Source organism: Amphiura filiformis, chromosome 13 (genome assembly GCF_039555335.1).
Source record: "Amphiura filiformis chromosome 13, Afil_fr2py, whole genome shotgun sequence".
Classification (NCBI taxonomy): domain Eukaryota; kingdom Metazoa; phylum Echinodermata; class Ophiuroidea; order Amphilepidida; family Amphiuridae; genus Amphiura; species Amphiura filiformis.
In genome coordinates this window covers 41,263,502-41,290,332 of record NC_092640.1, presented here as the reverse complement: position 1 = coordinate 41,290,332, position 26,831 = coordinate 41,263,502, and the positions used below count along the sequence as shown (strand labels likewise).

The window sequence follows — 26,831 nt, the reverse complement described above, 5'->3', positions numbered from 1 at the left end:
GATCACATTTTGACCGAATACCTTTGAAGACCCAGCTGGCTATCTGAGTACTTTAATTAAAAATTGCCTCCTTAATTTTTCAGTTTGCTTTAACCATACCATGGTGAAAAAGAAATTATTTACATATGAGAGAGAGAGATTCACAGTGAGCCCCCCCAAAAAAAAAAAAAAAAAAACCAAACAAACAGAAGAAATGAAAGTTGTTTTGTTTGCCACACCCAACTTACCTGTATCTTGAAAATCTGAACAAAAAGTAACTGTACAAAGCAAAACCTGATTTTGGAGAAAATATTTTTAAATTTTTTTTTTAAACTTTGACATTCTAAATTATAACAACAAAATTTTCAAATTTAAAACACGAGTGAAGTGATACAGTTATTGTAAAAGCCAAAATTTTCGTGGTACATTAATTTGTGTGCTTTTTGTGCGCAACACAGCTACCGCAAAAATAAAAACATGTGAATATGTTCTTTCAATGTATAGGTCTATGTAAGAAAAGTCAAAATCGTGAAATTAAAAACAAGCAATTTTTTTGAGACATGCTGTAGTTCAAAATCGGCAAAGCGTGAAAAATTACATGTGCAAAAATTACCACTTTTACAAGTGAATTAAAATGTTCTGATTCGCCATGTTTGTCCTTGTTTACTGTACTATTCCAGTCGAAATCCATACACCCGTCTGAAAAGCAGATGACTTAATCTTCCACACAGCACAGGGGTGTTACTGTTAGTAGATTTCAAATGGAGTCACCCATTCAGGTAAACCCATTTGAAATTCACACTCCCTGGGTGCAGGGTGGAAGATTAATGTCATATATTCCATAGGGGGTGTATGGATTTCAATTGGAATAACCAAGTTATGTTGGCTGTTCTATATAAAAAAAAACATGACCAATTCTACATCTTGGAATTGTAGCGTAGACAAACAACTGGTATTTTATTCATGGCCAGATCCGTAATAAAGCATGGCCCTGCATTTCTCATACAGCAGATGCTATCTACATAAGATAGAGACAACGCCCTTAATCTGCTGAGTAGCTTTATTGACACGAATGTCAAGACCAAATACATGTAATGCAACATGAGCATGATGAGTAACAATAAGTAAATATACATTAGCAAATGTTTTAAATGCTATGTATATAATCTCATATTTGTTTCTTATGTAATTATCTTATACTGCAAATATTGCATAAAAAATATATGCCTACACAAAAATCCAATGCATGTCACATGTGTGCTAAATTTGCAGGTATGTGTGACTTTAATGATATATACATCTATATAGAGACAAATAAAAGTCATTAAAATGCTATTTTTGCACTATTACCATTTGACACATTAAACTTAATCTTTAAGCCATTTGATACAATGATGTAGCCCATTTCATGATCATTTATAATATAAAGTGAAGTCTGATTTCTGACAAATCCAGATTTTGTCCCTAAAATGATAAAACAGGGCCTGCCTTTGAATTTTGCAGTTGAGTGATTGCTCTCGCTATCCTTAAAAGGCAGTCCTTGATAAAACAAAATGTCAGATCTAAGTTCCCTAAGTGAATTTACAGAATTTGTCCATGTTATTTTCCCTGTAATTTTCCTTTACGGGCCGTGTACTACATTCATTTTTAACAGTCTATATTTCGCCTAATCATTTCTCACTTGTGTAAAACAAACATACAAACAACGACATCCTGAATAAATCTACTTGGTATAAAGTTCATAGTGCAGTGCTTTCTGACGGGGTTTCGGACTGACGGGCTGTATCTGTAACATGTATTAGGCCAAGTAAAAAAAAACATGTTTCACGTCCGGAATTTTGAAAAAAATGGAGGAGGAGGGGCTTTTTATTTTTTATTGCAAAATTGGTGTAAATACCCATAATTAGGGCTGTTTTAGCGTACACAATAATGCCTGGAAAAAGAAGGAGGCATATTTTTATTTGTTATTCTGAGAGGTATGCCACCTCTGATGATCTCAAAACATTCTAAAAGTGTTTCTTGTATATTAGCAAGGCTATAGAAAGCATCTCTACTTCTCAGACATATTTTTGGAAAAGTTATAACTGAATTTCAAAAAATAAAATTATAATTGAAGAAACCTCAAAAAAGGAAGTGGGAGGGGATGTGAAACATGTTTATTTTTTTATTTGGCCTTTATACAGCATGAATATCATTATTGTAAATAGAGGATACCATGTAATAAAATCTAAAGTCAATTTAATAGATGCCATGGGCATCTGGTAAACTGTTTATCTACTTTGTCATAATTAGCATGCATGGTATATTGACCTATTAGGGATGGTATAAAATATATTGGTAATGGTCTTATACCGTTGTCCGCATCACATACAGTGTGTAGCGAGAGACACCCTGAGGGCACCGGGCCTGATTAGGGGGCACAAGCCATTTTTCTGTGGTATTTTCTAAAATTTCAAATTGATTGGGGGTACCTACCCACACATGCCCCTATGATGCTACGCCACTGTCATACTGACCTATCTCAAAATGTTGCCTTTTGTGAATTGATTTTATATATTTCAGCATGCCATGCTCCTTTCTTTTTAGAATGGACATGGCAGGATTGTAATAGTTTACGGTATCAAAATTAAATGACAATAATACAAAAAAGAAATCACAAAGGCAGCCTTTTGTGATACAACAATATATGATGTGGATGACAATATGATATATAGTTATGTCTTATACACATTCAATTTCTCATACCATATTCTTATCTCTGGGTGGGGCTACTTTTGTTGTGGGTGGGGCTACTTTTGGTTTTGATGTGGATTTGCTCCAAAAATAAAATCATGTACTTCCATGATAAGATATAGCAAATCATTGTGGGACTTAGGACTAGCTTATCTTACTCGCTATTCCAGAAAAATACAGCACTTCTTTTTTGGATTAAAAAACTCCTGAAAAAACTGTTAGTCTGTTTTGCCAAATGAAACAGAGCTAAATCCTAATCCCTATATAGTTTGTAAAAGGCAAATTTTAATACCGGGGTATTTGGTAAATTTTTGGAAATAAGGGCCAAAAAAATGCGTTTTAGGGACTTTTTTGTATGCTGTGACAATCAAGCCCAATGACTTGTACAAAGACTAATTTTAAGTTACGCATTTTTTTAGAAAACAAAATTTTCTAATCTATTTCATATCCAATGATAAAAAATAACATAAAAATTTTAAATTTTGACCCAACTGTTACCATATACTCGGGATTTTAGCTAAGTCTTAGAATTTCGTGCCTAAAATACAACGGTAAGAAAACATACAAAATTACATGCTTTTGGCCCATTTTCCCTCAAATTGCAAAAACATTAAAATTTGACCTTTATTGCCAGTTTGAACTATGTTTCAATTGGTAAAACAAAATATTTTTTAATTCCACAAAATTTCAGTTCAGTATTTTTCTGGAATCAGGTGTAGCGGATGTAAACCAAACTAATTATTAAATCAAATTCCTTTAACCTACAAATCGGGCCTACAAATTCCTTTAACCTAAATTATTTAACCTACATAAGTGGTGTACATCCCTTAAACATGGAATAGAAGTGTTGAGATTTTAAGTGAGCTGTGTGACTGTGTCATTCTGTAACCATGGCAACTGATCAATGATACTACAAAACAAGACGGCATCTTGCATTTTATATGAGCCATATTACAATCCATCTTGTTCTGAAATTACAATTATAAGAATATGAGATGCTAAGAGATCTACAGCACTGCCTTTATAAATTCCAAATATATATGTATAAGAAAAACCAAAACATGTATTTGTATTTTCAAATTTGGTTCTTGCATGCGACAAAGTAAATAATATATCAAGCAACTGAGATACAGCAATAAAGGCTGATATAGTCAAAATCGGGGGTTTTTTTTTCAATCGGCCTTATAGGCCTACACAATTTTTAATTTGTTTATACTTTCGCTGGATCACTGAATGGGACTTTAGTAATACACTAACCTATTTCAAGGCTCTGATATATTAATTACTTTGTTATCCAAACAACAGCAATCACTATTAAAGCAAGCTATTTTCAAATCTGTTTTCCTGTTTCCTTTCCTGCACAATTTTCATATAGCCTTGAATTTGTTTCACTCTAAACTCACTCCGTGGCTCTGAAACACTATAGCAAAACCATTTCAGATTTCATTATCATGGGAAAAACCCACATCTTGCAAGAATTTTCCTGACCTTTTTCAAAGAATATCTTTAAATAGAAAATGTTGCACAGTGAAATGCTCTCGCCCGGCGACTCCCGGTGAGTGTAATTTAATATTACACTTGTTACTTTATACAAATAAAAGCATTTTTGGAATTGGATGAAGGGACAAACTCAACCAAATTCAATTCAACCAACATTTATTTCACAACTTCAAATAAAATAATAGTATTTATTATACAGAGTTGCCAACCTTAATTTCCACTTGACAGCATTCCGATGATTGAAAATTAGGGACCGTTCACAAACACTTGTTAGGGGGGAGGGCCTGATGCAAAAAGGGGGCCCTGAAAATTTTTGACCCTCCTAAGGGGGGCCCTGAAAAAATGACCACAAATTTTCCTGGGAAAATCGAGTGTATATGCTTTTCTATGGGGTTGACCCATAATATTCATGTCAAAAAAGGGGGGCCCTGAAATTTTTGAGGTCTATAAAGGGGGGAGGGCCGAAAAATTATCGTGATGAAATTTTTTTGCATGAGGCTCCCCTAACAAGTGTTTGAGAATGGTCCCTTAGCATTTTCCAGACAAAATCAGTATTTTCACACATACAGAAGTATTGATCATGACTGTACTTTTGTATTTTCAGCAATACTGTTTCACTATTCTTGGGAAAAATTAATACAAAATACTGAAAATCAATACTATAGTAAAAATTTCATTTGAACGAACGATCTTATTTCAAAATAGCATGACCTTGCTGCCTAACGGAAAGCTATGTAAAACCAACCAATCACAAGTATGTTAGGCACTTCTGTGTTATAGCATTATGCACACGGATGTGCATTACACAGTATACATTGTCACGCTATTGGCAGCTGTGTTCATTTAAATCAAATTTCTACCACAGTTGAGCCTAGTTGGCAGCTCTAATTATGTCAAATGAAACTAAACCCGGCTAAACCTGTTACCATGGTTACAATGTTTACAATAGGCCTACAATAAGATTTGAAAGCATTACAGTGCCGCTTGTGACCACCACTTCATCAGATCTAGAACAAAGTCCAAAATTCCAATGTTCGAAATCCTGGGCAAAAAAATTGACATTAATTTTCTTTGAAAAGAGCAAGATTGTTATTTGCACATTTACTGAAATTGTTGCCCGGAATTGTTAGCTGACCTCGGCTGTGTTCTATTGCCCCATGCTTGTCCTGCATATTCAGGCTTGTAGCCATGACTTATTGGGGGTGCAGCAGATTCAAAAGCTTTCAAAAGTGGCGGACTCTTTGACATTTTTCCGGGGATACTCAAGTTTGGTTTTGGTAGGGACGTGCCGCTGAGATTTTGGAAGTGGATCCATAAATATACCAATTTTTCAAGAAATTTGGACCCATTGATATACCAAAAGTCAAAATTTTCGGCCGAATTTAACCAAAATTGTCTTAGTTTTTACAAATTTTCCCAAAATTTTGGGAACACTTTGGCTGGATTAAGGAAAAATTGGGCTGTTTTCCCAAAATATTGAGAAAATTTTTAAAAAGGGACCCATTCATATACCAAAATAGGCTTTCAAAAAGGGGTCATTGATATCAGAAGGCCGAAAATGCTACCCATGTTTGCGACACGTCCCCGTATGGTCATTTGTACTGAGTACCCCCCCCCCGGGCATTTTTCCTTCCAAAAATGGTTAATTTCAATGTTTTTACAGAGAAAAGTGGACCTTGTGAACTTTCCTTTCCAAGCTAATTTTCAACATTTTTACAGACAAAAGTGCACCTTTTCATTAGGATTGGCTTTTTTTTTTGGGGGGGGGGAGGGGGTGTTGCATCTCTTTGGTTTTGTGTAGGCCTATATTGACCTGCTCGAAATGAACTGGCTCAGATGAATACAGTATCATGGATGAGACTGGAGCATAGAGGTTGGGGCAGAGCTAATTTCATGAGGGAAATCTGAAAATGTACTTTGGATGTTGCTGTTTTTGAACCAGTGGTGAGGATTTTTTCAGGAGGAAAGCCAACTTTCAAGGGGGCAATAATTGAAAAAAAATTGGCCAAAAAGTACAAAGCATAAAATCTTAGGGTGGCATGACTTCTCACTGGAGGACAGTTGCCAGTGGGGGCACCAGAAATTTTTTTGGGGGGGGGGCAGAGCCTCTGACTGGGGGGCATTTTCACCTAATTTAGGCTAAAAAGTGGCTTTTCACCCTTCTTTTCAATTTTTCTGGGGGAAATTGGGGGGGGGGAGCTTCTGTCTGGGGGACATTTCCCACATGCTCCCCCCTAGCGCTGCCTTGCCCCTCCTTGGCTATACCACTGTTTTGAACACAAATTATCCTCTAGGTCCTATTCCACCTCTTCTTTTTTTTAGGCAAGTTTTATTTATCCGAGGGATGGGCCTATGCTTATTAGACTGGTCATAGTACTTATTTCTACATACCATTATATTACGAGACACAAGCACATATTAACACAAACACACACAATTAAAATCAAATCAATTATTAATAATTTATCAAGTACAATATAACAAAAATGTACACAAATCTTTGGATTAGTGTTCTCTTTTGAAAGTTATCAATCTTTGGTTTTCCTTATTATAATGAGCGCTCTGGCTACTTTAAGCCTGCATTTACTCAAAAATATACTTAACATATTATGTATACTTTAATTTACATGTTGTCATGCAAGTGCAAGCAAACTGAATAGCTGCCTTTAGTATAATGCCATATTATTACATTAACGCAAGAGATGATATACTCATTGGTTTGCTCATATAACACATGGCAGCTAGTTTGTAGTTTTTAAGCAAAACTAATAGCTGCTTTAAGTAAAATATTCTTTCTCTATTGCAACATCAATATAAATCTGGTTGGCTTGTTGGATAACTCAAGAGGCAGCTATCCTGTATAACTACACTTGCAAGACAGTAGTTGGTACAATATACAACAGTAATCATTTTTAAAATTATTTTAAAAAGGTTGGGTTTCATAATTTCAAACATGATAAGATTTTTTTTCTGTGTTTCAGTCACTGAACTTGAGGTATTGTTTATTTGATGCCTACCTATATATTTTTCAATCAATATCCTTTGCTTCAGTTAAACAAAATATTTTGTGTTTATTGACAAATTATTGGCAGTGGAGTAGCAAAATATTTGAGATGCTTTGATTGAAAATATCAGACCGACACTTGAAAGTAAGTTTCAAATTCTTACATGTTTTTCTCTCCAGCAAACAAAAATATCTCATCAGTGGAAATGGATACTATAGATATTATCCTCAAAATTGCCTGACAATTATAGGTGGAGTTTTTGCCAAAATCAATATATGACTCAGTCAGGTTTTAATTAATTTCATATTCTATAGACATAAATAAGTGGATTCCTGACATAATTAATTAAGTCAAGGACTGCCAGGCAGGGCAATGATTTGCAACAAGTTTGCAGAATGGTATTTGGACTTGTCACAGAACCACTTGTTTTTATGACAATATAAAATTTAAACTTGTGGGTTTTGGTTCCACAAGCACAACCCACAATTAAAAAACAAAACAAAAGGATACAAGTATGATTCATATAATTGCTATAGTTACTAATATACACAGGAATATACATGGCTTAACTTTTTCTTCATGTGTAAAATGTTTAAATCAAATGAGAACCATAGTTTACCCTTAAAAAAGCCCAAATCAAATTTAATCTGAATTGGGATCGCATAAGCTTATCCCAGTTCAGGATCAAATACAAGTCTATCCCATTTTAGATCAATTCAACCCAAAATTTGTCTCGAATTTTATTCCCGTTAGATCAATTATGATCCAGTTAAGATCCCATCAGATGAACTTATTTGATTCAAATCTGTGTCAATTTGATCCGGGCTAAATTACAGTGAAAGGCACATAAATACTACATGCCTAAAGCACTGCAGTAAATGAACCATGAATTCTAACAATTTCATAACTACTGACAAACAAAAATATTTCAACTTCAACCCCCAGAATTTCTCTACATTTGATGTCTTTGTCATAATGTCACGGTGTATTAAAACGGACAAAAGACTAAATTGAAAAACATACATATACCTAGTAGTGTATTGTACATGAAAACAAAACGTTTCTCATACAGAAAAATTCCAATAAACATATAGCTCAAAATATGTGTTTTGTTCAGGAATTGGTTTGTGGTCTTTAAAAAAGAACTGAAATTAAAAATATGTGTTTGAAAAAACACAATTTGAATAATTACAATGAAACACAATATATCTTATTTCTGTTCGCCTAATTCTTCGCCTTTTTTTTATTTTATGTTAAAAAATAAGTTACTCTAGATATCAACAATTTTTTCAAGCTTTACAAATCATTTTTATGTTTTAATAATACAAATCTGATTGATTCTTTGGTTTAAAAGCCATGGATGGATTGCATTGCATTGATTGGTCCAGTGTAAATCACATTACTGTAACAAGCCTTGCTATTGGCTGCCTCTTCTTGATGCCAATGAATGGTGTGGCAATGAATGAATGTAGCGCTGAATGTGATTGGTTGATTGCAAATCACTATGATGTGACAATCATTTCTATTGGTTGTTTAAGCAATATCTCCATTCTTGATATTACTGATAAGACAGCATGAGAAGATCAGAGCTAAGATCTGCAAAAATATGATAATAATAAAAATAACATATAGTACAAAAATCTTATAGTGTAGCTAACAGCGAAAGGTGACCATATTAGTCCGAACAGATTAGGGTTAGGGCTAGGGATAGAGTTAGGGCTTCCGGATACGATCATTGTCACTCTCCTAATCATATTTTTATACATTTAACTGGTGACCCTCCATGATTTCTCCTCCTTAAAACAGCATAGCAAAGCATAGCATCTAGCATAGCATACACTGCAAAAATAGTGTTTAGCATTTAAACACCTTTCTAAACACATTCTTGCCTCCACTTTGTAAACACGTTTAAACACTAAACATGTTTTGAGTATTGATGGATAAATATAATAACCATTGAACATCATGTATAGGAATTTGATATGCAAACATGTTTCTAAACATGATGGTAAGCATGTAAACATGTTTCTAACTATGTTTCTAAACATGTTTCTAAACACGTTTCTAAACATGTTGACAAAGTGAAGGTGAGAATATGCTCAATGGCTTAACACAGTTTTTGGAGTATAGCATAACATATAGCATAGCACAGCATAGCATAGCATAGCATAGCATAGCATAGCATAGCATAGCATAGCATAGCATAGCATAGCATAGCATAGCATACATGTAGCATAGCATAGCATGAAGTTTGCAAATGGTTGGATCCTTCAGATTGGTGAATTGTTATATCGGCTGGTTGCAAGCATGTTTACGCTTCCTTGTTGATACCGCTTATGAGGCAGCATGCGAAGACAACGGCAAATATCTGTGGATGAAATGAAACAGAATAACTCAAAATCTACAATTTTGAATATCTTTGGTTTTAACGAAAATGGTTAATGCCCAGGTTATTAAAAATGGCTTATTGTTTAAAAAAAAAGCCATAAAACAGAGTGAACATATTCTTGACTATCAAAAGCACAACTAAAACTAAACTAAAATATCTTGCTAGCAGTATTCAACAAATTTGAGAAATGGTGCGACAATGAATGAATGTAGCGCTGACTGTGATTGGTTGATTGCAAATCACTTTGATATAACAATCATTGCTATTGGCTGCTTTAAGCATAGTTGACGTCTTTCTTGATGCCACTGATGAGACAGCATGAGAAGATCAGCGCAAAGATCTGCAAGGAAATGATAATAATAAAAATAACATAGTACAAAAATCTTATAGTGTATCTAACTATATTTTTAATATATTCAACTGGTATCCCTCCTTGACAGCATAGCATGAAGTTTGACATATATGGATGGATCCCACTGATTGGTTTACTGAAATTGCAAAAAATTTCCTTTCATGCAACATGCAGTGAGTGGATGTAACACTGATTGTGATTGGTCAATTCAAATTAACATCCATGTAATCCTCATTGCTATTGGTTGCATGCATGTTTTAGTCCTTTTCCCTAATGATTCCACGGACGAGACAGCATGAAAAGATGACAGCAAAAATCTGTGAATGAAACAAAGATTTTATACCCAAAGATTACCAACTGAATATTGCACCAGGCGTAATGCCAGGCCCGTACGCAGGGTGTGCAGGGGGTGTGACCACACCTCCCCAAATTTGCAAAAGTATACAAAAAGTCCCAAAATGTAAGAATTTGCAAGCGTAGCAAGCAAAAAAATCATGTTTTTTTATGTTTTTTGGTCAAAAAGGTCCAAATTTGGGGGGAAAGTCCACTTTTCACAAAATCGCCCTTTTGGAAAAAAGTCCACTTTTTCAAAATCAGCACCCCCCAAAAAAAATCCTGCGTACGGGCCTGCGTAATGCTATGGTAAATCTGCCATCTTGCATTGTCGCTGTTATTCCTTCATGTAATTTTACACAAAATTAGGGTTAGGATTAGGGTTAGGATTAGGATTTGGCGTAGGATTAGAGTAATTACATGAAGGATTGACCAATTTGTCGCTCATGGAGGACAAATAACGTACCTCTGGCATATTTGTTGGCAAGAGCACAAAATCAAACAATAATTTGCATCTTTAAGCTTTACGCAGACTGCAAACCATGCCCTTTGAATTGAAGTTTGTCGGGCAGATAGCAAAATAATGCGGAAGGTAGATAAAGTTGCATGCCTCCATGAGCGACACACAAACATGGAGGAGTTGGTACTCTTTGATTCTACCTCCTTGGAATTAAATGAAACTGAATAAGACAGAGGCTACAATTTGTAGTTCTTTGGTTTTAAAGAAAATTGTCAATTCCCAGGGTTACTGGTTAGGCAGCAGCTACTAAAAAACACCTTATTGATTGAAACAACCCATAAAACAGAGTAAAAATATTCCAATTCTCAAAAACATATGAAACTAATACTAAAACTAAACTATCCTGTAACAGTATTCAACAAATTTGAGAAATAAGAGCAACAATGAATGAATGAATGTAGCGCTGAATGCGATTGGTTGATTGAAAATCACTTTGATGTAACAATCATTGCTATTGGCTGCTTTAAGCATAGTCGACTAGACTCCTTTCCGGATGCTACTGATAAGACAGCATGAGAAGATCAGCGCAAAGATCTGCAAGGAAATAATAATAATAATAATAAACATAAAAAGTAGTACAAAAATCTTTATATCCTCACAAATTATACAACTGCTATGACAGCATAGCATGAAAAGTCAAGCCATGAGTGGATTCCATTGATTGGTCCATTAAAAATCAAGTATCTGTAACAAACATTCCTATTGGTTGTTTCTCATAAAGTTTGAGAAATGGTGCGACAATGAAATGTTGTGCTCTTTGTGATTGGTTGATTGAAAATCACAATGATATAACAATCATTGCTATTGGTTGCTTAAGCATATTTGTTGCTTTCCTTGATGCCGCTGATGAGACAACATGAGAAGATCAGCGCAAAGATCTGCAAGAAAATAATAATAATGATAATGAAAATAACATTGTAATACCAAAATCTTCATATTCTAACAAAGTCTATACAGCTTATTGGTCGCCCTTCTAGATGTCACTAAGACAGCATAGCATAAGAAGCTATGAGTGGATTCCACTGATTGGTCCATTAAAAATCAAATATCTGTAACAAACATTCCTATTGGTTGTTTAAAAATAATTCCTTTCATGCAACATGCAGTGAGAGAATATAACACTGACTGTGATTGGTCAATTCAAAATAACATCCATGTAATCCTCATTGCTATTGGTTGCATGTATATTTAGCGCTTCTCCCTCTGGATGCCACTGATGAGACAACATGAAAAGATCACAGCAAAGATCTGCGAAGGAAATGAAACAGAATAACACAAAAGCTACAATTTGCAGTTATCTGTCTTCAAAGAAATTGGTTAATGCCCAAATTGGGTACTTAATTAGTCCTGTAATTAGCATTCTTATTCAATGGGTGCGTCTTGTAAAGAATTCACGTAATTTGATTGGTTTTCGGTGTATAATATCTCACAATAGTTGATAGTGATATTAGTCAGGGCGCGCACCACCACGCACGGTGGCACGCTTGTTGCTCCTCAATGATCGCGCGATAATGCGTTCGCGTAATACATGTGCGAGAACTAAGAACGCGATTCGGCGGCTTAGATGTTCGTGATGGTTTCGTTCATTTAAAACAACAGGGATGTCCTCACAAAAGTAACTTTATTTTTTTCTGAAAAGGGCAGTTTTCTCATAAAAATTACATTAAAACTGAATAAGAATGAGAATAAATGATAGGATTTTGTCTTTTTGCCTATCAATATCGTGTCATAATGGATGGGCTGGCCAATATTTTTATCGTAGTGGCATCCACTACTCAAAATATTGGCCAGCCCATCCATTATGACACGATATTGATAGGCAAAAAGACAAAATCTATCATTTATTCTCTAATTATCGTTCAGAACAGCATTCCACTTCTAACTTCAGTACCAAAATTCACTTAAAAAACCCTAGATATGTCATTGTTTTTAGATAAATGTGAGGAAAATAATTGATATTTCCTCATTAAATTTAATAGAAAGGTGCAAGTATCTTCATGGATGGATTTTCCCACCTTGTATGCTGGCATGCTTAATGGTCTTTTGGCCTGGCTTGAGCATTTTGTTTGAGGCTATTTGGACTGTTCAAATAAACAAACCAACCTCATACACATTATTCATTCATAAGGATTTTACATCACCCTAAACCTATTTGGGCTAATCCATTTGAAATCCACACCCCCTCTGAGGAAGATTTTGGAATTCCAACCAAATTCAACAGTTTGAATAATTGTTTGAATAACAGCATCCATAAAAAGTACAAAATAGTATTTAAGATTTTGAAATTCCAGACCAAAAAAAGTCAAACTGAGTAAAATGATCTAATTGGATTTCAAAGTTTTTCTAATCAAAATTCCAATAAAAAACTCACATTTTCCAGACAGTTTCGGCAATCCAGTCTGTTGCCTTTATCAATGGTGTATGCCAATCGATCCTTTGGTGGATGTTATGACGTCATCGGAAGATGATGACGCCCTCTGAATCAATTGGTCATAAACGTGACTCAGTTGGCAGGATCGATTGGCATACACCATTGATAAAGGCAACAGACTGGATTGACGAAACTGTCTGGGAAACATTGAGTTTTTTATTGGAATTTTGCAAAGAAAAACTTTGAAATCTGAATATTGTATTCCTGATGAATTGTATTCCTATTCAATGATCTAATTGGATTTGATCAATTTCAACTAGATGAAGGTGTGGCTGGAATTAAAATGGCAGTGTAATCTTCCATGGGGGAGGGTGGATTTTAAATGGAATATCCCATTTTTTAATTAAGCTTCACTATGCCAAAGAAGCATAATGGTAGCGACGGGCCACTGGCGCCCTCCTGTGGGCTGCGATATAACGACATGAGGAAACAAAGGCTAAGATATGTAAAATGAATATACACGCCAAAATAAAAACATTGGTGATTCTCTGTTCTTTTTTATTTGGATGAGGGTCTCAAATAAGTCAGTGACCAAAGTTTTTGTAACCCTTTTATCTGAAGTTGACCATTTCTATGATCCCTCCCACTTCTGCACATCACAAATTCAAAATAATCCTAAAAGATGCAAGTTAAGGTGTGACCCCCTCAAAGTGCATGAGTTTTAGGCTGTTTAGAGGCATGAGGATAGGGGTCATTAGGATGTCCATTTGATTTATTAGGTGAAAGTGGCGTTTGTTGTGGCCATTCCCACTTGGGCTAATCCCACTTGGTCCAATCTCACTTTATCCAATCCCATTTAGTCCGATTCCCACTTGGTTCAGACCCAGTTACAGTTAGTCCAATCTCACTTATAGGAGCTCTTAGGCCATGTCCTAATTAGTCCATGTCCAACTTGACCTTGTTCCACTTAGAATGCTTTCAAACATTTCAATTCAGCCTGACTTGAGCAACTTGCTTGAGCCATCGGGACTGAAGTACATTTCTGCACAAAACAGCAGCACATCTCTGTACAACTCATAACTTGGACTTGACTCCCAGATTTTGGATTCAAAACCTGGGAGTCCACTTGACCATGTCCTATTTGACCTTGTCCCACTTAGAATGCTTGCTTTCAAACATTTCAATTCAGCCTGACTTGAGCAATTTGCTTGAGCCATCGGACTGAAGTACATTTCTGTACAAAACAGCAGCACATCTCTGTACAACTCATAACTTGGACTGGACTCCCAGGTTTTGGAATCAAGCTCCAAGACTCAACCTTGATTGTATCACTCTGGATATGATAACATGGCGGCAGGTATAACCACAGCAGCTGATAGGTGTATCCCATCATGCTCTGCAGTACCATAGTAGAACTGCACATGCCATAGAAAGTGTACACAAAATCCCTCACTTCAACTTTCAATTACTCTCTTATATCAGAGGAGCTCAGACTTTTGCTTGAAAAAATAAGATCTTTAAAGTATTGTGAAACTATCCATAGCTCTCAATATCTATGCGGCTCTTGTTTATATTTTGTATACATTTGCTATGGAGTAAGCAGATATACTGCAATGCATGATGGGATACTCCTTTCAGCTGCTGTGGGCTGTAGGTATAACCATGGTAATAACTCACCTCAAAGACCAGTAGACCTAGACATACACCTCCAACAATGAGGTAGTTATCTTGGATCCAGTTTGTGAAAGCATCAACACAACCCTGTGAACAAAATCAAACATGATTGAAATGACCAAAATTAAAAACATAAACAAGAACATCATGCACATCCACCCAATCTTGTACACAGAAGAACCAAAAACAAATTTTATTTTGCCACACACTTCATGTGAGGAAAGGTGGGCTGATAATTTATTTTCTGTGTGCCCCTCTTCTGGCTATGTTGTATAGCCTCAGATCTTCATGCAGAGTACCTCGGGCTACCCTGACCCCTCCCCATCACACACACCAACCCGGGGGCTAGTTTTCCCCGTTGCTCAAAATACCGGGACAAAATTGACCAAATGTTATAATGTGCATGTTCCTTTAGCCAATAGACCACAATTCAGCATCCTCATTTTCGCCCATTTTTACATTAAAATTAGCAAATATTCATGCGCAAATCATATATTTTGTTCAGATCAGGTAAAGTCATTTTGTATAATAACATGTCTACAGAACGATTTGAAAGTTTTGTCCCATGGCTCGGTGGCCCGGTATGCCCCTGCTCCATCCAAGCTAAGCATACATACTTACATCTACGTTAATGCTTTCGATACTGGTAGGGTTCCCTGGAGTTCCAGCATTACAACCATTACCATGGTTGGGGTAATCCTTGCAACAGCTTTCGGGGACAGCCAGGCCAGCATTTGTGGAACCCCATAGAGTTTGAGGATCCCAGTCTGCATAACCAGTTGCTCCACAGCAGTTAAACTACAAAGAAATAACAATATAATTATATAGTTTAAAACCTCATGAGAACTACCTGCCAATTGGCTAAAAAGAAGTTTTCATTATCAATTGGCCCAATCAACATCATTGTTAGAATAATTTCACCACGCAAAAAAATTGGGGTAAATTATTTGCAAAGCTCCATTCTGATTGGTGATTAAAGTGAGGATATCATATAATTGACCAATCAGAGGCAAAATATGTTAGATCGGCAGGTATGTGCTCAGGGTGTTAATATGCGACAGATTGAATCAAAGTTAGAGCTCTGTTTTATACATGAAGATGATATATTATCGGGTTCACATCTTGGTCTGGGTCGGATATTTTGCAAATGAAATTAGAAGAGTGCAGATGGCATCATTTGCATTTTATAATCTAGATTAGAGTCTGAAGTTTTCTGTTTTACGGAAAACGGAAGAAAATCACGAAATCGGAGGTACAACACGGAAAATGACATTTTTGTATGATGTGATAAAAATTGTTAAAAGATAAGAGAAATAAATGTTAAAAACAATCATGAGTTGTGTATATAAAGTTTTATGATAAAAATACTGTTTAATAATACCGAAATAAAGGTATATTACAAAGGCATAAACCTCCTATACCCCTCCAAACATCGTAATAGTCAGCCTATTATCATGAGAATATTCCAATCAGAGCATATTGATCGTGATAATGAACACTTTATTGTGACATTAATATCATTGTTTATACATTTTAAGCTTTATTCATGACATGGATTTACAAATTTTACAACACAAATTACAACACAGAAAATGGATTTTAGAAAATGGTAAACTTCGGACTCTAATCTAGATATTGAATACTACATCATATGTAGAATTTGGAGGGAAAAGGATCATGCATTTTGATCTGATAGCTATTCATCTATGTGGTGTTTGCTGTTCAGCCAGAAATATCAGATTTAGAGTGAAAAGCAACAATATTTGGAAAAAATACAAATCTATTTTTAATGCAAATTACACATTATTACTTTAATGTCTGTCATGAAACTGACAATTGCTTGGAGGTTCCTGAACTTGTAGCCACTTAAGGACCCTACAGACTTTTTATTCGACATAGAATATTTGATGTAACATTATGTTATTTAATCTATATCATTTTAGAGGGGAAGAGTGCTCCTGGGATGGGCAAAATGAATGCTTATACTACATTATAATTGTAGGTGTTAAGAAAGGCTATTGACTTTTTCAGTCCACCAGATTTATAAAACAAGGCCATAGCAACATATATTTGAACTCTTTGAATTCCCATTGGGCTATAGAAGTCTGGTAAATATTTTAAAGGTCAAATTAGGACAGGCAATTTTATTCAAATGATGGGCAAACCTTGATTTCTAGTAAAGACCCTGGTTGGACTGTACGTCTGATGATGAATTCTTTGGTTTTCTGGTGAATTGGACCATTCCATTTAAAATCAACACTACCCCTGTGGAAGATTTAGCTAAAGACTTTCACAGAGGGAGTATAAGTTTTGAATAGAATAGACAATTGGGTAACTTCCATTTGAAATACTCACTCCAGTTGTGGACGATATAGGTAAAGCCATAATACAGTGGGAGTATGGGTTTCAAAATGATTAACTCGGACCAATTACATTTGTAAAACATACTCCCCCTGTGGAAGATATTTCCAAAATCGTCCACAGGGGTAGTGTGGATTACAACTGGAATAGCCCATTTGATCAAACTGTCAGACAAAATCACAGACACTGTCAGACAGACAGACAGACAGACAGACACCCCCACACACACCGACAGACAGACACCCCTACTCACACAAGTAATACTTGTGTGTCTGTGCGACTTGTGTGACTTTTCTTGTGTGTCTTTTTGACCCGACGGACACGTGACGGACGCCTAACGCCGACGGACTTCTTGTGTGTCTATTTATTCCATCTTGTGTGTCTTTTTTGTTGTTGTCACTGGTTGTTGAAAAAAATGGACACACAAGAAAAAATAGACACACAAGCTAGTTTTGTACTCAAAAAAGGTACACAAGCATAGCCTCGTGAGAACACCCTGACAGACAGACAGACAGACAGCTCAGTGTACTTACATCTTTTTGTACCAGGTCAATAGATTGAGTTGCTGCATTGTCACTCCCATCATATTCCTCTTCAATGATCTTGTTGATATTTTCTTCCATAAATTTGATGAGCTGTAAGACATACAAAATAACAAAATTAATACAGGTCTGGAGCGTAAAACATGCCACGTAAGGCTATACCTAGAGTGAAAAACTCACTCTTCAAAAGAAGGAGAAGAGTGAACATCACTCTAAATGAGTGTAAGTCACTCCTGAAAGAGTGTAAGCCACTCAGAGAACACATACACCCGATTTCAATCGACAAACCATGGACCTACCCCACCCATCCGACAAATTATTATCCAACGTGACCCGTCCTGATCCCCCTAAACATGGACCACTTTTAAATGCATTTATGCATCATTTACATTGTCCTGGTCATAGTAAGAAACCGAGGACGTCCTCGATCGGAGCTGTGTCCTCGGTTGTATGCTGTGTATAGATATGTAGGTCCTTGTTTGGATTTACAAACGTGCCCCAACACCCCCCCCCCCCACACACAAACATCCCCACACACAAACCCCTCGGCTACAGACAGTCATTAACTTACATCATCTTGGAACACAAATGCCAAAATAGCTGCTACAACTTCCAGAATAATAACCAACACAATGAGGAAGGCATACTGTGAAAATATAAAAGACACAAAAATAAACAGGTGTTATTTTGATTACATGCATGCATGCTCAAGTGTAGGACAGTCTTTTATAATCATGTTTATCACTGCGCAAATTAGATATTTTATATTACCTGGTAATAGGCAGCGTTCGAAATTTTGGTTGTCCGGTTGCCCGGGACAACTAAAAAAGTCGCCGGACAACCAAAAATACTGATTCGGTTGTCCGCCGGACAACCATAAATCTAGCCAAAAGTCACATTTGTAGGCCTACGGACAACCAGAAACTTAGACGGACAACCAGAAATTGTAATCTGGTTGTCCATGGGACAACCATTTATTTTTCCTAAATTCGAACACTGGTAATAGGCCTACATGCTGTTTCCATGCATGTTCGGGTAAAACAGTACCTGGCAAGTGTACATTTTTTATGCAAATGACTTGAAATGAGCCTGGTAGTGGGTATCCAATCATGTACTACATATTGGTTAATATAGCAGTCTTCTTTTAATTCAGTGATTATAAAAATTATAAAATTATAAAATTGTGTATTAATTGCTTAAAAGTGAAGAACAAGTCATTAAAATTGTCAATAGGTAATTTAAAATGGAAAATTGGGCAAAAAACAAAGAAAACAGCAGTATTGACAAAGTTGAAGCCCCATATGTAGCAAATTTCTATGCTACAGTAGGGATATAACAATTTCATGTAAAATGTCCTATTTTGTCTTTAACATCATACTTTTGTTAATAAGACATCATCAAACTTTTTGGTTGTTCCCTTAAGATAAAGGTATTTTACCAATTTTAAAAGCAATTTAATAATTTTAAAATTTTTAAGATTTAAAAATCTTAAACAATTAAAAAGTTTAAAAACAATAAATAAATTGAAGCACAAAAATGCTTCTCCAGCAAAATCATAAACTGTGTATAAATCATTCTTGCAAAAACACAAATGTTATGTTTTTTTTCCTATGGCAACAAAGCAAACACCTGTTTTACAGGCCCGACCGATCCAGATTTTACGTAAAATCAGCCGTTTTTGGCCAAACTGTATTGATCTTGACTAAAATTTTTCGAAAAAAATCAGAAAATTGTTCAAAGTATCATCAAATTTTTGCCAGATTTTTCAAGTTTGTGGTGATGTTTTAGGGTCATTTTAGCCGCCAGAAAAAAAAGAATTTTGACAGACCCTATTCAGTCTGTCCGCCCATAAAACGATGTTTTTTTGTTGCCTAAAAGGGCTTTTTTTGATTTTGAAACTATACTTTTAAGCTTTCTTACATCTGCACATAAAAAAGGAATATATTCGCACATTGTTATTATTTTCATGAGCTGCTTGCAGCACGTAAAACCATTTTGAAAACATTGGGCTATTCCATTTAAAAGCCACACTACCCCTGTGGAAGATTTTGGAAATATCTTCCACAGTGGGAGTATGAATTTCAAATGGAATGAGCACATTAGTAGCTCCATTTGAATTTCATACACCCTCGGAGAAAGATTCAGCTTGAGGGTGGGTGTGTTTCAAATGGTAATGTGTTCATTCCATTCATACTCCCCCTGTGGAAGATATTTCCAAAATCTTCCACAGGGGGAATGTGGATTTTAAATGGAATAGCCCATCAGTCAATACCTACCACTTGTAATAAACAGACAATCTCCTTTATGGCACCACAGCATGCACAGAATCCCACAAAGAAGATGAAGCAGCCAGTTCCTATGATTATTCCCGCTACTGTGGTCAGCGTATCTTCATCTCCAAACAGGTATGAATACTTGTCTGCTTCAATCATCACATATGCACCAACAGCAATGAGTACTATGCCTACAGCCTGTCAGGGTGCAAAAATACACCCAAATATATTAATAAAATGTCACAAAATCACCCACAAAATTAAAAATTACACCCAAATCTATTAGGAATACAATAAAATGTCACAAAATCACCCAAAAGCATCAAAAATACACCCAATGTATTTAGAATTTAAAGTGTCACAAAATCACCCAAAAGTATCAAAAACATACCCAAATGTATTAAGAATTCAATAAAATGTCACAAAATCACCCAAATGTATCAAAAATACACCCAAATGTATTAGGAATGCACTCAAATGTTGCCGAATTACACCCAAATATATTAGGATATGCTCGAAATCTGTAAGGTGTAAATAGCGGTGTGTTTCAATCATCACATATGCACCAACAGCAATGAGTACTATGCCTACAGCCTGTCAGGGTGCAAAAATACACCCAAATATATTAGGAATACACTCAAATGTCACAAAATCACCCAAAAGTATCAAAAATACACCCAAGTGTGTTAGGAATACACTCAAATGTTTCAGAATTACGCCAAAATATTATGGGCAAATGCTTGAAATGTTTAAGGTGTGCACTATCTTACTGTACATCTTGTATATTTTTGCATATATTTGCATACTAATTAGTTATGTAAATTAGTTTCAATGAGGGTGGATATAAACTTTGTTAACATTCTGAACAGCGTTCGAAATTTTGGTTGTCCGGTTGCCCGGGACAACTAAAAAAGTCGCCGGACAACCAAAAATACTGATTTGGTTGTCCATCGGACCAAATACATTGGACAACCATAAATCTAGTCAAAAGTCACATTTGTAGGCCTACGGACAACCAAAAACTTAGACGGACAACCACAAATTGTAATCTGGTTGTCCGTGGGACAACCATTTATTTTTCCTAAATTCGAACACTGATTCTGAACATAGGAACACGAAAAATAGCTAAGTTTAAGATCAAAATTCTGCAAGCTAAAAATGCAATGAATGTTAATTTATGAAGTTATGGTAAAATTGGTCAGCTATTTTCTGTGTTAAAATATATATTAACTATTTAAAATGTATTAACTATTGTAATGTAAAAAGAATAAAACAAAAAGAAACTTTGAAACTCTGTCTCTAGGAAACCATGAATCCTATTAGGCCAAAATTTGAACATTTCATAACACTTTCTTGATGTTGCTATCTTAGGTAGATAGCAGTAATCTAAGTTAACCATAATAGGACCTTACCATGCTAATAATTGGAGTTATGAAAAATAATGTTTGGAGAGCTTGTGAGTCGAGGAAAAGGAGATCTAAGCTGACCAGGCCAAAGGCAGCAAAGATGTCTTTCCCTTCTTGATGTTGCTATCTTAGGTAGATAGCAATAATATCAGTTAACCATAATATGACCTTACTGTGCTAATAATTAGAGTTATGAAAAAATAATGTTAAGAGAGCCTGTGAGGAAAAAGAGATCTAAGCTGACCAGACCAAAGGCAGCAAAAATATCTTACGCTTCTTCATGTTGCTATCTTAGGTAGATAGCAGTAAACTCATATGGACCTTACCATATTTATAATTATCAGGGTTATGAAAAAGACAATGTTAACAGAGCCAGTGGGTCAAGGAAATAGAGATCTAATTAGCTGACCAGGCCTAAGGCAACAAAGATATTTTACCCTTCCCACAATCCTTTGCAGCATGATACATCACATCATTTGATCAATGACACTCCCATAACTTTGTACAGTTTCCCCTTGTTTTCATTGTTGAGAATAGACCGATTAAACATTGGGTCAATAGTCAAGAAATACACATATTTTGAAGATCTGGATGCAGGCCCATTACACAATGGAAGTGCGGGGTGCATCGCACCCCCAAATTTCCAAAGTGTACAAAAAGTCCCAAAATTTCAGAATTTGCGGCGTGAGAGAGCAAAAAATCAGGTTTTTACGGGGTTTTAGTCAAAAAATGTCCAAATTTTGGAAAGAAAGGCCACTTTTTTCAAAATCGCCCCCCCCCCCCTTGGGAAAAAGGTCCACTTTTTCAAAATCAGCGCCCCCCAAACAAAATCCTGCGTACGGGCCTGTCTGAATGTGCTTGGTTCATTGAAGTACATTTCATCACTATCGACCCATGTTGCACTAGATAGTAAATCAGTACATGAAACTAAAATGGGAGAAATGCATTATGGGAAGGAAGAGTAAGACATCTTCTCTGACCAGACTTAAGGGGGCAAATGTTTAATTGAGATATGCACAAAAATGTGGAGCAAACCATGAAACAACCTAAGATTATTGGCATTGAATAAAAGCTCATAACTTTACAACAAAGTATGTTTGGGATGTCAGGATGTTTAGCAATAGCACACATGGACTGTTCAAGAGGATGATGATGATGATGATGATGATGATGATGACATTATCGGATCACTCAATTTTCTAAACTGCCTTTGGCCTGAATCAGCTGCATCTTTCTGTGTCTCCCATAATTTACAAAATGCAATTCTTTTCTATAATGACTCTGAAGCCTGGCTATAAGCGGTTTATCTATTTTGTCCTGTCTGTATATGTTATATGGGTTGATTAACATTGGTAGCAGTGAAATTATGTGACGCTCTGTCAGAAGGCCTGAGGCTAATATCATACATCATGATTAACATTTCAATAGCTATTGAAGCTTATTGATACCATACAGGCAGGCCTCAAAACAGTGCAAACTGATATTGGACAACATAGGCTCAATATGATTGCACAGGGTGTATAAAATGCACAGTGTGCACAATTATGCGTAGGCCTACACCAAAATTACGCAAAATCCTGTTTTGAGCGTGTGGAGAAATTTTCCCACCAAGTTTGTGTTGATTTTAACTATACAGAAATGCAGTCCAACCCACTTATGGTGGTGGGGGGGGGGGGGCATTTAATAGAAGGGGACATTTAATAGAGTACATACGGTATATAAAAAGATGTCCGGATATAAAATGTGATTGGACAGTACGGTAGCTATACTGTGACCAAATATGAATGGAGGGGTGTGAGGTGGGCAAATATAGATGAGATGACTTCTGACGTCAATGCCTGGCAGTATGCGCACACATCATCACAATTTCCATTGTTTTTTGCCTGGCAGTATGCGCGCGCATCATATTTTGGTCAGGGCTCGTGTTTTTAAAACTCCCGCCACATCACAATAAGGCTACTGAACAGTGTAGTGGTTGCATGGGGTTCACTCAAGCATACAGATATACCGGTCCCTTGATTTTGTTGATAAACATTGAGGTCAACTCATAAGAATTTGTCTTACTAGGAGCTGGACAGATGAATACAGGTGAGGGGCCGATTAATGGCAATATGGGAAATGTGTTGCATGTCCAGAGAAAAGGGGGTTTCTAAATAGACAGGGGGATATCATGATATGCAGCTACTTACCCATACACAGAAGTTGATGATGAACAGCAGCATTTTTGCTATCTTTGCACCGCACCCGACAGCCATTTTGAAAGTTGGTTATTTCAGGTCTGTATCATATATTAAAACGCAAGCAACACAGGAGAATTATGACAACTGAATGTATAATACATAACATAAGCACACCCAGACACACCCCCACAGACACACCCCTCCACACTTCACCCTATTCACCCCCGCACACACACACCCTCAGTCCTCACACTTCACCCTATTCACACACCCCACAGACACACCCCTCCACACTTCACCCTATTCAACCCGACACACACCCACAGACACCCCCCTCCATACTTCCCCCCCCATTCACACACACCCATACACTTATCTTTTTCTTTCCTCATGGACACCCATTTTTCATTTTGAGAAGTTTAAAACATCAATTTCTCCCTAAATTTCTTCTTAATAATCTACTATTTGTATAAATTGCTCTGCTCTGCCCAAGCTCCTCCACAACTTAAAGTGCTATCCTTGTATGACAAAAGCTAGGCCACAAATGTTACATGTACAATCATCAGGCCTTTTTTATTTTGGCCCCCCCCCCCATTCCTTTTTTAAAAGAATTTTTATTATTTGTATGGTTTACCCTTGGTTTAGGCATAGGTACTGGAAGAGTCATACCTATGGCTATAAGGCAACTCATACCCCTGCCCCTGGATTTAAACAGGCCTAATTAGTAAAATACATAGTAGGCCTCTATAAGATTTCTTTAAAAATAAGAATACAATAAAGCTATTTTTATGACCACCAGAGAGGTCTAAAAAAAATCAAGAAAATCAAATCGGCCCTCGCCTCTTTTAAAATCCATCTATAAGTTGCATTTGTATTGGCAAAGAAAACATACTGGTAGTAATCTTTAATGCTAACAATAACTATTCAAAGTTCAAGTTCAACCAAGTTTAATGTTCAATGAATAGGGGTCAAGCTTCTCTTTATCCAGAAAAGTACCTCCAGCTTAAAGAGAGGAAGTGAAATGTAAGGAATGGTCATTTTCCTCAGGCAATAGTTGCACCAATTCATCTTATAAATGATTTGCACACATGCACACCGGGATGCACACATACATGCAAGGTGCAACCGAATATTGGGTTTTACTGTATAGTACCACAGTGGTATAGTACATAATGATTTATGTCCATGATATATATGTCATAGTATAGATTACATAAAGTGCCTTTTACTTCAGGATTTAATTTCTAACAATATGTATGTTGAAGGACTAACCCAAGAATCACTGATGCAATACTAAGTAAATTTGTTAATTCTAGTTATCAAAATTTGATGAAATTCATTATTGTTTGACCATACAGCATCTTTCCCATATAAGGAGTTAAAATTTGAGCAAGCTCAACAACAGGGGAACACTGGGACGAGGAAGGATGTTTTGCTCTGAAATGATGTAACCATATGTGTCCTGGGGTTTATATAAGCTCAAAATAAATTTATCCTTAATCCTAAACTGATTTTGGAGGTGGACTAGATTTTGCAATTATGCCCAATTCCTACAAATGAATCAAATGTTATATTATAGAATGTCCTAATCCAGTGTGGTTCTCAACTTTTGTTTGGGTGGAGATGTGTGGCTACAACTTTAATTTAAACCAAAAGTTTAAAGTCAAATTTATACCAATTTTATGAAACATTTTGCACACTTTGCTAAAGACAATGCAAAATTTGCATGTTTTGAGTCAATTGTTAAAATCTACCCAATCTTAAACCAAATTTGTATGAAATTGGGGGCATCAATAAACCAAAATGAATGAAAATCCACCCGAGTCTAAACTAAATGGCTGAAAATGAACCCCAAATCTGCAGCACACTGCACATCCCTGTACCCTTATTTCCACCAAGAACCCTCCCCCCATCTCAATAAACCATGTATCATATCAAATTGCAAAATGTATGCTTGCTTCACTATGTTTTAATGTATCACTGTCTTTGGAATTATAGAAGTACACTACATCCATTATTAAACATGGTAAACATTCATGTTTGCCATGTGATGCAAATTACATTTTGCGCATATTCGTTCCTGCAAAGCCAAAAAAATTTCCAAGTTTGATCCATTAATCATAATCTATATCATACCACATGTATACTATTATAGTACATTGAATTCCAAAGCTTACAGAAATACATCACATGCATATTATTGTATCTTCTTGATATGATAATTGTTTTCCATCATGTTACGCACAATTCAACCTTGACCATCATATTATCCTAAAATAAAATACTGTTGTTAGCATAAGGGCCGCTACAGACTCTAGTATTCGACATAGAATATTCTATGTAACATCATAGGCTGTAAAATTTCTTTTTTACAGCCTATGGTAACATGTCTTCATTATATTAAATCTATTCCCATTCTATTTCATGACATAAAATTGATAATAGCATGTCGGGTGGAAATAATAAACAGTTATAAATATTACTTGAAATAGATTAAATAAAGAAGATGTTACATCAAAATATTCTACATCCGCTCAAAAGTATGTAGCGGCCTGCAATCACAGCTGTGGCTAATGCACTATAAATAATGCATACTTGTAAATGTATCATAAGCACGTTTTCACTCTATTAGTCCAGAGTAAAATTTATTGTTCTGGTTTGTTTAATCAAAGCACAACAGCTATATCGGAATTTTCATGCATATATTTTGTGGCTGTCTATATTTTACTTGGCATTAAAGCCACAATGTGCATCATCAGGGTTGTAGCTACGCTGGGCGGTGGCGGGCGGACCCACCCGGCACTCTTAATTTCTACCCGGCACTCAAGTTAATTTTGAGCCCAAATACCCAGCACTCCAGTCTCAAATGTTCCAAAATCAATGAACAATCAGTATAAAAATGAGCAATTCTTATTAAAATTTCAATTTTTTTACCATTTAATATAAATTTCACCCGGCACTAAACTTTGCCTAGCTATAACCCTGTGCATCATAGTAATGCCCAATGGTGTATAGACTATGCCATACATGTAGTCGATTTTTGATATTAAAATAAAAATATGTTATTAATCATGATGAACACAATCAGTTGAACTTGAAATTATACAGATATTTATCACAATTAAACTAGTATTCAATAAATGTGGTCATAAAAAGTTTATATAATTAGTGATAAGTAATTAAAATATACCTATGTTATATTGAGTGCAACAT

General features: G+C 35.8%; 2 protein-coding genes across 6 annotated transcripts in view; both read right to left on the bottom strand.

Annotated features, from left to right (window-relative positions):
• The window catches only part of LOC140168367 (CD63 antigen-like), a 227,967-nt gene that overhangs the window by 182,402 nt on the left and 18,734 nt on the right, over positions 1-26,831 (bottom strand). The gene's annotated exons all lie outside the window — the stretch shown is intronic.
• Positions 6,650-26,831, bottom strand: part of LOC140168364 (CD63 antigen-like) — a 38,764-nt gene continuing 18,582 nt past the window's right edge. The window contains exons 2-8 of one of the 4 annotated variants that reach the window (XM_072191737.1): positions 23,628-23,716; positions 20,036-20,230; positions 18,331-18,405; positions 17,751-17,852; positions 15,478-15,654; positions 14,860-14,943; positions 6,650-10,275 (exon numbers count right to left, since the gene is read on the bottom strand). In XM_072191737.1, the coding sequence (XP_072047838.1) occupies positions 10,216-10,275; positions 14,860-14,943; positions 15,478-15,654; positions 17,751-17,852; positions 18,331-18,405; positions 20,036-20,230; positions 23,628-23,693 (759 nt within the window). In that variant the 5' untranslated portion in view covers positions 23,694-23,716 and the 3' untranslated portion in view covers positions 6,650-10,215. Of the gene's footprint in view, positions 10,276-11,395; positions 11,690-14,859; positions 14,944-15,477; positions 15,655-17,750; positions 17,853-18,330; positions 18,406-20,035; positions 20,231-23,627; positions 23,717-26,831 lie in introns of those variants that run through there. The other 3 variants (XM_072191736.1, XM_072191738.1, XM_072191735.1) reach the window with 3 other exon arrangements.